General features: G+C 40.7%; 1 protein-coding gene across 11 annotated transcripts in view; it reads left to right on the top strand.

Annotated features, from left to right (window-relative positions):
- The window catches only part of MAP4K4 (mitogen-activated protein kinase kinase kinase kinase 4), a 164522-nt gene extending 155392 nt beyond the window's left edge, over positions 1-9130 (top strand). For 10 of the 11 annotated variants that reach the window (XM_068180359.1, XM_068180353.1, XM_068180358.1 and 7 more), the window contains 5 exons: positions 1058-1158; positions 1877-2026; positions 2881-3040; positions 4992-5131; positions 5868-9130. In XM_068180359.1, coding sequence (XP_068036460.1) covers positions 1058-1158; positions 1877-2026; positions 2881-3040; positions 4992-5131; positions 5868-5951 — 635 coding nt within the window. In that variant the 3' untranslated portion in view covers positions 5952-9130. The remainder of the gene's footprint in view (positions 1-1057; positions 1159-1876; positions 2027-2880; positions 3041-4991; positions 5132-5867) is intronic. The other variant, XR_010996031.1, reaches the window with a different exon arrangement.
- Positions 9131-12946: the final 3816 nt, after the last annotated feature.

The raw sequence follows: 12946 nt of genomic DNA, 5'->3' as shown, positions 1-12946 counted from the left end.
TCCCAAGAAGGAGAGCTCTGCCAGTAGCTGGGCTTCAGTCTGGACGCTGTCACCGAGGCAGCTGGCACTGATCACTTCCTTGTCTCTTTGATGCAACAGGGGTCTCCGATGTCAGGGTGAAGTGGTATTTATGGATCTCAGTTGCTTCAGGCGACTTTTGGCTCCTCTAAATGAGAAATTGCTCTTTTGAAACTTAAGATTTGGGTGAATTCCCAGATAGCACCCAGAGCAAATAATAAGAATTATCAAATGTCCCCTTTCACAGATGAGGTGGTTTTGTTCAATACCCCCCTCTTCCCCGTGAAAAAATTCCAGGAAGTCTTGTAAGCTAGACAAGACCGAACAAAAGCTCTGTTTTTAGTCAGTACAGCTGTGGAGGTTGAGAGACATTTTTTTTTGTCTGCTGAAGTGTCAAGTCCCTTAACACTTACAGTTCAGTCTTGCTTTCCTGTAGAGTTCAAAGAGCAAGTAGTAACATGGATCACTAGTATAATGACACTTTATTTCTGATAAATTATGTGATTTTTTTTCTTTTTCTCAAATGAGTTATCTCAGGATTTAGGGACAAAGGAAAGTGCTCCACTATTAAGCTTGTATTTTGTTTTTGAAATTGAGTTGTATTGTAATTTTCATTTCTTCCTCCTTTCCTCTGGGTAATTTTTCCATCAGCTCAAACTAGCACTGTTGTGACTGGAACTGCCAGTAATGGACTCTTCCACAGTCACGGCCTTCTTTTATTGGAATATCCCTGAAAATAGCTTTTCTTGTCTTGATGACTAAGCACTGTCCAATGTGGAAAAAAATAAGTGGAAATAAGTACTGACTACTTAATTCTAAAGATGATAACATGGTCAGTTGCTAGTAAGAGTAATGACTTCTGTAGCATAAATGTATCAAAGAGCTTAACTACACAGAAGTAGCAATCCTAAAATGCAATGCTCCTAAATTCTCAAAATTACAGTATTTTTTCATACTTACATAACTTGTCTTCTTTCTTGATGTAACTGCAATGACTTTGGCATTTTGCTTAATTCTTTATTGTTTTCTTTTATTTCAGTAAAATATGAAAGAATCAAGTTCTTGGTAATTGCATTGAAGAGTTCTGTGGAAGTCTATGCATGGGCACCAAAGCCATACCATAAATTTATGGCCTTTAAGGTAACAGTATATTTCAGCCATAGGTAGCATTTTCTCATAACCACTTGCAGTTATCCCTTTAACAAAAATGTTCTGACATTGTGTCATGGCCATATTCCAAGTTCTTTGATAAATCTCCACAAACTTTGTATTATATTTTAATTTAAGAGGGTTTTTTTTTAAATCTAAGAGTCAATACATTTAAAGGTCTAAATTGTAACTGAGCATAAGCTAATAATGACACAACATCATGAGTTTTTGTTTGCTCTCTCTATTAATAAAACATGGGACAGAGAGAAGTGGACTAAGCTTCTTTGTCTGAGGAGAGCAAGTCATGAAGTGATATTCAGCAATGCTATGGGACTGTTTTTGAATATTGCTAGAATGAAATTAGCTGGCTTGGTATAATTGCCAGACTGGTTTACAGACAGTTACTGTGGGTTGTGCAGATTGAAGTACTACAGGAGAGCCAAATTGCCCTGAACTTTGAGGAAAACAATTCTTAATAAAAGAGCAAATGGACCAAGTAAACGCTACAGAAAACAGCCTAGGTGATTGAAATGCAGTACTTTGCAGAGTAATCTGTCCATGAGAGATGTGTCAGCCTAATGGGTCTGGTGTCTAGGGACCAGAGCAATGTGGAGGAATAAACCCACAATGTGTGCATGTGAACATGTTTTTATAAATCCCATCGTTGTTCTAAGCAGTAAAGTAAATCTCACTGATGGTTGTCTCACAGTCATTTGGAGAATTGGTACATAAGCCATTGCTGGTGGATCTAACCGTAGAAGAGGGTCAGAGACTAAAAGTGATCTATGGCTCCTGTGCTGGCTTCCATGCTGTTGATGTGGATTCAGGATCGGTCTATGATATTTATCTACCAACACATGTAAGAGCTGCTGTTGTGTCTGGGTTTTTCTCTTTCTTTCTGGTGGATCACCCCCCCCCCCCCCCCCCACCTCCAACCCCTTCCTTTCCCCAAATGACCAATGTGTTAGGCTGTCCTTGTGGATCACTGCCAGATGTTTGCAGTGCACCCCTGATTGGGTGCAGGGGTCTGAGCAGATATGGCCACATGTGCTGTGGAGTTTTTGTCTCACAGTCAGTCCTCACCTCATAGTTAGTATGTCTCTATGGTTTGGAGTTGCCCACTCAGATCTGATGAGGACGAGTGTGACTGTTTCAGGAGTGGCAGCTAAATGGCTGAGTACCCTGCAAATCTCCAGCAGCACAAATGACACAACAGCCCAAGGGTTGGTTTCTTGCCAGCCCAAGAAAGGGTTGGCAAAGACCAGGTGACCTTAGCTACCAAGGTTTCTTGTTGTCCGTTGTACACAGAGGTGTCAGATGGGCCACCCCAAGCACTATTCAATGCAGTACAGAGATCTGAGGTCTGCATCTGCTCTGCTTGCCCCAGGCTCCCTTTCTGCACATGGAAAGAAATGGGGACCCCTAAAGAGAAATTAATCTTTCCTCATGTAGACATCTGCCTTAAGATGAGAGGACTTTTGCTCCAAGGGTTTGCAGGTCTTGGTCACTGTGGTATCTAGCTTGAGGGCAGCAGATATAGCACTTGTAAAGTGAGTGAATCTGGGACTCAATGATCTTTAGGGTCCCTTCCATCCCAAGCCATCCTATGATTCTGTGAATCCCTGATGTGTCAGCCAAAACCAAAATCCCCTGTCCTTTTCTTCTAGCACAGGCTCTGCAGCATTAAAAATGCTTTCTCTTCTGTCTCTGTAGATCCAAAGTAGTATCCAGCCTCATGCAATCATCATCCTCCCAAACACGGATGGGATGGAGCTGCTGGTCTGCTACGAGGATGAAGGAGTTTATGTCAACACATATGGAAGGATAACCAAGGATGTGGTTCTGCAGTGGGGGGAAATGCCAACTTCAGTTGGTAAGTGCCTCTGGTGAGCCATGTGCTGTTAAGGAGTGTGAGTCTGTGTGCACATGGGCAGAAGGAGGGAACTTCGAGTGTGCTGCTTCTGCATTTGAAGTCAGTGCTGTATTATTTCTGGAAAACAGCTGTGCAAAGTGAAGAGTAATCATATGGATCTGCTTTGTGCTGAAGTTTTTGTGAATAAAACCCAAACAATCAAGCTGAGGAGTTCACAACTGAGAAACTCACCATGACCTCTGTAGGCTGCTGCAGAATTTTTGCTAGACAGCCACAAAGTTGTGGAAGCCTTTCAGTATAAAGGCATATAAAGTGGCACATGATTAAAATATTATGGGTAAGTCTATGTAGATAACAAAAGGTGTACCTCATTTGATATCTTCAATTCACCTTCAGATTCCTCATCTCTCCTAGCATCATTCTTCTTCATCTCTCCAGCACAAAATAGGGTTTGAGAGTGAGAACAGTGAGTGTAGTACGCGAGTACACACCAGAATCCCTCCTGCTTGTGCTGCTGTAATTCAGTGCAGAGCAAAGCATGGGCTGTAGGCACACCCTCATTTTGTTGGGCAAGCACATTGCATTTTATGGGCTGTGGGATGGCTGCACGTATTCAGAGATGACGGCTGATAGCTGTTTGAGCAACAAGAACAACAATGCAGGAGGAAATTTAAAGAAGTTAGATGCACAGCATGTTCCCTCCTGTGCTGATAAACTCTTGACTAGATCTAAAGCAAGCAGAATATTTCAGCTGGCAAATTCCAGAGTCTTTGGAAACTTGAATGCTTCTGAAGTAGTAAATGGTATTGAGGCCGCCAAGACCATCTGAACATCTCATCTGGCAATTTTTAGTAACTACTGGGCCCAAATAGCACTAGTGGAATATTTAAAAAGGAATAATTTTCCATTGGGATGGTATATGCACTGTTGGTGTATATTATACTGTAGTAGGTAATTTGATTTGATTTCACTGAAAACTAATATGAATATGTTACATAAAAGGAAAGTAAAATTAAATACTTTAAAATTTTGCTGGCTATTAAGTCCTTTTTATTCTTTTGTAAAGTATGCATGCAACAGCTTAGTCTTCATTAAGTTCCCTTAAGTTATTTTTGACAGCATTCCTGAAACTGTCCATCAAATTGCTTTGTGAATATACATTTTTATAATGCTGGTGACTTTACTTTTTATTTAATTTTCTTACTACTATCAAAAATAGATTTTTTTTCCCTCATGATACTCCTAATCTGTGTTACCTGGGACACTCTAAGGAAAAATGTTTGATATGTTGTTTTATTTCTGCACAAAGGGACACAGTATGCCAAATAATAATATTTCTACTTTGAGAGCTTAATGTGAACCTCTTGTGAGATACACAGAACGATTTTCAGTTGGCTTTCTCAAGGAGATCAGTTTTTCAATTATTATTCCTATTAAGAGAAGCTAGGTAATTTTTTTCTAGTTTTACCTTTCCCTCTCATTCTTCGTTTTTGCTGACAAACTCCATCAAGGAGGGAAAATAACACATAAGATACAGAGCTGGTGCTTGGGACACACTGTAGTGGATGGGCTTGGTCTATTTAAACCTTGGCTTCTGCTTTCTCCTAGTCAACACCTAATTAATATGTCTCTTTGTCCCAGACTTGTAAGAAAAGGCCTGTGTAAAAACTCAATGTTCCTTCCATTTAATCAAAGGTTATAAAGTTTCCTTTGTTATGAATGCTCAAGGAAGAAGTATGTAACATAGAAAACATCCAAAAGAAATTAAAATTAAAAGTAATTTTAGGCATCTTGAATGTTCTGAGGACAGAAATAGCACTTAGAACATGTGTGTAGCTACAATAATGCACATGCAGGTAATTTTTAACTGGAGTGTGTCAGGATATGGCGTGCTTTTTCCATTTCTCCTGTTGCCCTCTGCCTCTCCTAATGTGCTGTTTTCTTTCCAAAGCGTACATCCGATCTAACCAGATCATGGGCTGGGGAGAAAAAGCTATTGAAATACGGTCGGTGGAAACTGGACACTTGGATGGTGTGTTCATGCACAAAAGGGCACAAAGACTCAAATTCTTATGTGAACGCAACGACAAGGTACATTCCCTCCCACCAAGTTTTTTGCTGAGATGATAAACATGTACTTCAGTTGGGTACTTAGGTTGGGTTGACCCTGACCAGCAGCCAAACACCCAGCCAGCCTCAAGCTCTCTCCCCTTACCCATGGAAGGGAAAGAATATAGTCAGAAGGTAAAAAGACTCATGGATCGAGATACAGACAGTTTATTAAGACAGCAAAGTTTAATAAGACAGCTTTTACATGCAAGCCAGACAAAATTAAGAGTTAATACATAGTCTCCCATGGGCAGGTGGATGTCCAGATGTTGTCCACACTTAATGCTTGCTTGAGAAGGCAGATGTCTTCTCAGGGACACCACAGTGTCCCTCCTTTGCCTGAGCTTTTATTGGTGTACATGATGCTGTATGTTATGGGTCATCCATTTGGTCAGTTTGGGTCAGCTGTCCCAATACTGTCCCCTTCCATCCTTTTGCCCATCCCAGCCCACTGGCTTTTTAGGGGTGAGGGAGCTGCAGGGAAAGCCTTGATACTGTGCCAGTGTTGTTCAGCAGTAGCCAAAACACAGATGTTTAACAACACTGTTTAACACAGGTGCAGAGCCCTGCACCCTACAGGCCGCTATGAGGAGCATCAACTCCATCCCCACCAGCCCAGACCATCACTGCAATTGCACTGCAAATACTGGGATAGTGAAGGCACATTAGAACCACTGCTGTCGTACCTGTTGAATTTGCCAATCTCTTTTCTTTGCAGGTTTTCTTTGCCTCCGTGCGGTCAGGTGGGAGCAGTCAAGTCTATTTCATGACCCTTGGCAGGACTTCACTTCTGAGCTGGTAGAAGCAGTGGGATTTGGAGAGGAATTGCTGACATCCAGAGTCTGAGATCTTCATAACTTGGAATTATTTTCAACTGGAGTACAGACCTGCACGAGTGCAGCACTCTGTGTAAATGTGTGTGCAGGCATCACTGGTGTTAGGTTTCTTTATGTTTTTCAACTGAGGCTGCGACGCAGCTGGTGCTGTAAAGATATTGCCATCAGGTGCTACAATGTCTTTGAGATTTGGGATCACGCTAGAAAGCTACAGGTCTTCTTTTCCCTTCAGCTCCAGTATTCCTAGGATTTGAAGGACTCTGTTTGTTAGTGTTAAAACAGAGGAAGGGGGGGGAAATAGAAGAAAAACAAACCAGGCTTACCATGACCATGCTGTTTGTTGAGTGAACAGGAGGCAGGCAAGAGAAGGTGAGAAGTGGTGTAGAGAGTCAGACTGGCTGAAACAGAGGGCAGATCTAGTCTAGTAATGTTAACAATGTATTTAATTGACATTTCTTTTTTGTAATGTGACAATATGTGGACAAAGAGGAAGGTGCAGGTTTTAAGAAGTTAATATTTATAAAATGTGAAAGACACAGTGACTAGGATAACTTCTTTTTGGGGACAGGGAGGGTGGGAAGGGGCTTGGGGTGGAATTCTTAGGGATTTTTGTTTCTGCAGTTTTATTTTGGCCTGGCCAATAACTTTAGTCATTTTCTGTGTACCAGGTGTTGCCTGAAACATGTGCAGGTGATTAAAAAAAAAAAAAAAGGAAAAAAATTTCATTTTCTATGATGATTCTGTGTTAGGCCAGAACTTGGTTATGTCACAGTATTAGCACTGCCTCAGTTAAAGGTTTAATTTTTGTTTAAACCTAGAAGTGCAACAACAGTTTTACCACAGTCTGCACTCGCAGAACTAAAAAAAAAGACAAAAAAAAGAAAAAAAGAGAAATAAAATCCAAACTACATATGTTTATTTTTTTGTGCCTACCTCATTGTTTTTAATGCATAAAATAAAAGAGGTGGTTTAGTTTATACGTTTTTAGAAGAAAACCATTAATGTCTAATTTAATCTTAATACCAAAACTACCAGATTGAAAGGTTTCTGACTGTTATTGCATAGCAAGTTTCAGCAGGAGGAGAGAGTAGTCCGTTGGGGCAATAGTCATAGTGGTATGGCAGTGAGACACTGATTAATGTAATCTGCTTACAAAATTTGGTAAAGCAAGCATTTTTAAAACCAGTTTCATCCTTAATAGAAGTATGAATTTAGCCTAAACCAGAGGTTTGACTCTTCTAACACATGGGCTTAGTAACAGGCAGGTAAAAGTAACTAGGCTAGTTCTATAAATTGTTAAATGTTGTAGGAAACATTTTGGGGCGGTGATGTTTTTCTTTTTTAAGAATGCAATGCACTAAAACTCTTTTAAGAATGTAGTTAATACTGCTTATTCATAAAAACAGCGTATACCTGTGTTTAGATGTAAGATCCCAGCTCTGGCTTTTTTCCTTTCTTTCTTTTTTTTTTTTGGTTTTTTTTTTGTTTTTTTTTGTTTTGTTTTTTTTTTTTTTTAAGTCAGTTTTATTTTATGAATAAGTTCTGACATTTTTAATAAATGTCTTGAGAGTAATAATTTGTTTAGTGGCTACATGTTCATTACTTGAGAAATCTTGAGTGTATAATAATCTGTTGGTGTTGTAATAATGCACAGTGTCACGATTCAGCCGTTTTCCTTTTTGTTTTCTTTTTTTTTTTTTCCCCTTTAATTCCTTTGGTGGGGTACTTTGCTGACAGCTGCCTTAAGCTGTTCATTCAGTGAACAGGCTCTCAGTGTTTCATGGGCTTTGTCTTCTGCTGTGGTTAACTTTCCTTCATGGCATGACAGGTAGGGCTTTTTAAACACGTATTCTTCAATTCAGTCAAGCTGATGGCTCGAGCGACTGGTCACGCAATCAATTAAGAGCCAAGAGCACCAAGTGTGCAAAGCTCAGACTCAACAGACCCTTCTTTTGGTGTCAAATCTGACTGCTGTAAATCCTTCAACCCCAATCAGCGCTGCTGCTGAAGACTTTCCTTCGAACATCGTAATGGTTGAAAAGCGAGCGGTAAATGCGTACCTCCAGCGCATGCGTGTGCACACAGCAATCCCCACTCCCCCACCCCCCAAAAAGAATCAAAACTCAAGAAAGCCTTACATTTGCTGGCGGAGGAATACCTAGAACTATTTTTTTTTTAATTGTATGACTTCTGGATAGTGTTGAAGGTGAAGGATGTGTTCTTTTCAGGCCCAGTGTGGTCAGCCAGAAGAATGATCAACCTTTTGTACTATAATGAACTAAAGGGGACTCGGAAATACAACGTGATGGTAGACATGGGTGTAATCACAGAGCTGCCCTGTAGTGTAGTTTGCCGAAGCTGATTCGATCGAATGTCAGTCTGCGTGATTTAATTCTTCCAGTGCTATGTGGTCAAAATTAATCTAGTCCTTGAAAGCTGATGCTATTCACCTAGAGGAAGATGCTCCAGTGCTATAGGGATGCCCAGGTCATGGATATGTGCTGTTGAAGTTTTGAGGCTCTGGGGGAGGGAGGAAATCTCCTTCCTTCAGTGGGTCTGCCCATCTGGCAGCTTCTGCCTCCACAGAAGTGCCAACATGGCAAGGTAAAAACAGTATTACAAAACCACTTCGTATACCAACATCGAACTCTTCAAACAGTGCTTTTGTAAGCAAAGAAGAAAAAAGCTCCTAGGTTTAGTTTTAAGCTTTAATAAGTAATAATTTTCTGTATCTTTAAGTCAAAGTAACCCTAACTTGTATGACTGCAGTGTTTTTATTTTTTATCTTATGCACATGTTATGTTGGAGAAAATGTTTACAAAAATGGTTTTGTTACACTAATGTGCATCACATATTTATGGTTTATTTGAAAGTGATTTTTGTGGGTTTTTTAGTTTTTCATAGTAGTAGTAGTACACTTTTTGTGATTTATAACCCCAAACTCTGCTGATTATAAAAATGCTAAACAATAATACAAAATGACAAACTGCATTAAAATTACTAATCGTAGAGCTGCAAAGCAGACTGGTGACAAGTAAAACACTCAGCCTTTTTTTTGCAGTGCTATCTAACTTGTCTTCTGTGTATTATGGAAATTACTGTTTTTTCCCCGTTTTTCCTTAAATAAAGTCAAATTGACACCTATTGTATGTGAAAAGTACTTTGAATATCTACTGGCTGCAGAAATCAAGCTGCATGTTGCCTAGTTGCATGTTACCATAAGAACAAAAGACTTATTGTCAAATCTCATAATTTTAGAGACTTTGACAGTAAATGTGGGGTTTTGAGGGCTTTTTTTGTTGCTGTTTTTTTTGGGGTTTTTTCTGTTTTTTTCCCCCCCAATCTCCTGATGCAGTTGCTCTTTTGAAAATTGCAATTTTTGCATTTACAGAGAAAGGAGAGTGAAAATCGTAGAAATGTGAGTGTGGGCCCGGAAAGAAGTTGCACAAGGAGAGCTTGGGTGCATTGTGAACGTGCCCTCCTGCCACGCTGCCTTCAGGCATGTGGTTTTTGTAAGCTGGCATTGCTTTATTGTCAAGAGTGCAATGAACTGCAGTCCTGAGCTGGACTCTTGCATGGCATAAAAGCATGGCTCCAAAAAAGCCAAGCTTCTCCTAAGCCACAAATACTGAGGAAGTTTGATGCAAAGTTGCTGGTTTTGCCCCTTGGGCTTTGCCCATGTTTTTCCACCAGAGGCTGTGTCTGTTTTCTGAAGTGGAGATAAGCAGTAGACGTTTCCTTCCGACTAGGCTGTTCTCTGTGAGAGGAGGAGGAAGTCTGTGGTCCCAGACTTCTGCCTTTCCTTTCATTTGCAGAAGGCATAGGATGTGCTGCAAGTTGAAAAATGTTTCAGAGTTTCATTTGCTTCCTATAGACAAAGGTATCTGAAATCCATAAGTCTCACAACTTTTCCACTTCTGCAAGGATAGATACTGACTGAGCTTAAAACACTCACCAACTGCTGGTCAGGTTCCTGCTGGCTCCCCTCCAGTTGCTGCTCAGAGCTGCTGGTTTTCCTTAATCATCCTTGACCCATTGTTGAACATGCTTAGGTGCAGTTGGGTGAACACTGTTAGCTGATTGTGAAGACATATGTGAGCTGATGCTAGTTCCAGTGTGCAGTAAGTAGCTGAAAGCAGCAACCCCAGATGTGAGTTCTGGAGCAGGTGCTGGCAGAAGCAGTGGAGAACAGGGAAAACTTCTGTGCTTCTTTGAACAAAGGCACAATTATGGTGACTTACAGTAAGAAGGAAATTTAAAAACATAAGAGCATTGGAAACCATGTAGCAGATCTCATTCCTCTGTGGGACTTGTGTAGGTAGCAGTGGTGAGAGAGACACAAATTTTTACTTTGTAGGGAGGGAAGGAGGGATACCCATGGGGCAGAAGAGAACAAATAGTGCAGCAAAGGAACATGAGCATCTTTAAAATTAGCAACTGAATTAGTCAAACCAGAGAAAGAAATGATGAAATGTCAAAATTGAAAAAAAATTTACAAAGCTTTTAAAATTGCAGATTAAATATTAGTAAAGTGCAGAACACTTGCTCAGGAGAGTGGAGAAACGAAAATCTAAAATTAGAAAAGATAACAAGAGCCAGCCCTTTTCAGCGGGTTGCTCTGCTGAAAGTCATGTGCTAGAGCAATAGGATTGCATAGAAGTGTATATGAAGGTGGGAAAGTCCTATTTTGTGGGCTGCTACCTTTTGTGCAGAGACCTTGTTAATTCTTCTGCTTTTATTCGTGTTGTGGTGTGGGATGAGGACTGTAATACTGCTGAAAAGAGACTGAAGTTGCAGAAACTTTAAATGCAAGAAAAGAGCTGATGGAAGAGAGGGGACTCGGCACTGTGCCTTCAACACAGGACTCCACGGTCTCAAAGTGCTCCATGACAACAAATAACAGTAGTAGTAAGGGGACTGCATTTCCACCTTAGGGTCCAGTGCCTTGAGCTCCACCATCTCAGCTCAAAGCTGTTTCTCTCTTCTAAAAGCACTAAAGAAATACTAGCACTGAATTGTGCCACTTTCCCTAAGCGGTATTCAATGAGCAATTGTCACAGCCAGCCTGGGTCACTTGCTGCTGGCTGTTACTTTGCCAGGGAATCCCAACCAGTCCAGCAGGGAAACAGTGCTGGGAACTTAACTCTGAGAAGACTTCTTTTGCCCATGAGGAATATGCTTTGTGGCTGGGATTCCAGCTGCATATGAGGGGTGTCCTTTGCCTGCTGGAGTATATTGGGGTGTGTAAAGAGATGCAGGTTCAAAGAGTTGTGTGTGCTCAGCAGCTGTAATAATGTTCAGTTGTAGCTGTCTTTCAGTATGTACAAATTCACTGCTGAGCTCCAGCACCTGGCTTTTGGCCTATTTCCAACCCATTAAAAACAGGAAAGCTGGTAACAACTATCTTCTTTTGACTTAAATTTTTTTTTAAGTTTTTTTTTTTAACACACTGCTGTGTTGGTGCTGCCTGGGGAGGTGTGAAAAGGCAGGGACAGGCCAAAATTAGCACAGCCACTATAGCCACTTGGACTGCTGTGAAGGTTACTGGTTGCAGGAATTAAAGATGAATGTAGTCACTTAATTTTTCACTCCATGATCGTGTGGCTCCATGCAGCATATGCTCCTAAAGGGTAAAAACTCTGCCCCAGAAATACTGATAATCTTACTCTGCTTATCTCACTGATTTATCCCAGTCTTGATCTAAACAATAATAAACTTGGGATAGAAGGAGGGAGAAAGGTGTTTTATTGTTTAAGAAAATAAATCCCCGACTCAATCCAAATATGTTCTTTCCCGCTGAGGAAATGACAGGGTACTTTCTTTGTTAAATTCTAGTAGGAAATTCACTTTAATGTTTCATTCTCAGGCTCTTTTGATTCTGTGGCATAAAAATGGGGCATGGGGAAATCAGATTAATTTGTTCCACTTGCTGCATGCGGCTCAGATTTTACTTGCCCTCTGTGTGAAATTTATATTGCACAATCTTGTGTTTGTCATTCAGCTTAATTTGTCCATTAAAAAGCACTACCATGCTTCCATTTTATTTTAATATTTGCATCTCCCAAGCAATCTTGCCCAGATCATGTTGCCCATGGAAAAAAAAATGCATTTCTGTCTCTGAAACAGCTGTTGGAGTGAAGGGATTGTAAATACTGCTTCCATTGGCTCTTGTCACAGGGAGGTTACAGACTATTTCTGGTAGAATCCTGTCAGTATAGTTAGCAAGCCTCTAGTCTTACAAACAGGCAAAGCTGAAAGACAGAGTAAATGATGTGTTTGGCAGCTTTTAGTGAGTCAGAGGGCTAGTTAGAAAACAGATTTTTAGTTTAAGATTCTTCAAGGCAACCATTAAACCACCTTTTGGCCCCTTTGGGTATGGGCGTCTACCTGGTGTTTGGTGAAGGAAATAGAGTGTGGCCTGCACGGTCACATTTCTGGGCCAGATGCTGACTAACCTTTTGGCAATTGAGACAGGAAGGCATTTAGCAAGGTGAGAGATCTGTGAGAGAACAAAGAGTCCAAATTCTGCTTTATTGCAATGATTTTACCAAATTTTCTACCACTGCTAAAGGATACGTGTGCATGTAGCCTGGCATAGAGCATGCTTATTTGGAACAAGGAAAGTAAGATTGCTTTTGGCAATCCTGTGTCTCCTACTGGTGGTGCCACCAGGCAGAAGTGAACCTGGGTCCTCCTAGAAAAGCCTTTTCATCTTTATCAAGTCGAGAGCGTTCTCATCTTTATCGTTAAACATAACATAGACACAATCTAATCTTTCTTCTCCCAAGCACTTAGTTGGTCCTAACATCCACCTAATGCCAAAGTGTAATCCCAAACCTGAAGGCAGATTTCCTGCCATGATGATCCCACCACAGTGCAGCCTGCACAGAACAGTTGGCAAAGCCAGACTGGTGAGCACATACAAAAGCTCTGTCCTAAGAACAGTCTCTCTCTAGGCTTC

Source organism: Anomalospiza imberbis, chromosome 2 (genome assembly GCF_031753505.1).
Source record: "Anomalospiza imberbis isolate Cuckoo-Finch-1a 21T00152 chromosome 2, ASM3175350v1, whole genome shotgun sequence".
NCBI classification, from domain to species: Eukaryota; Metazoa; Chordata; class Aves; order Passeriformes; family Viduidae; genus Anomalospiza; species Anomalospiza imberbis.
This window is presented reverse-complemented; position numbering and strand designations above follow the sequence as displayed.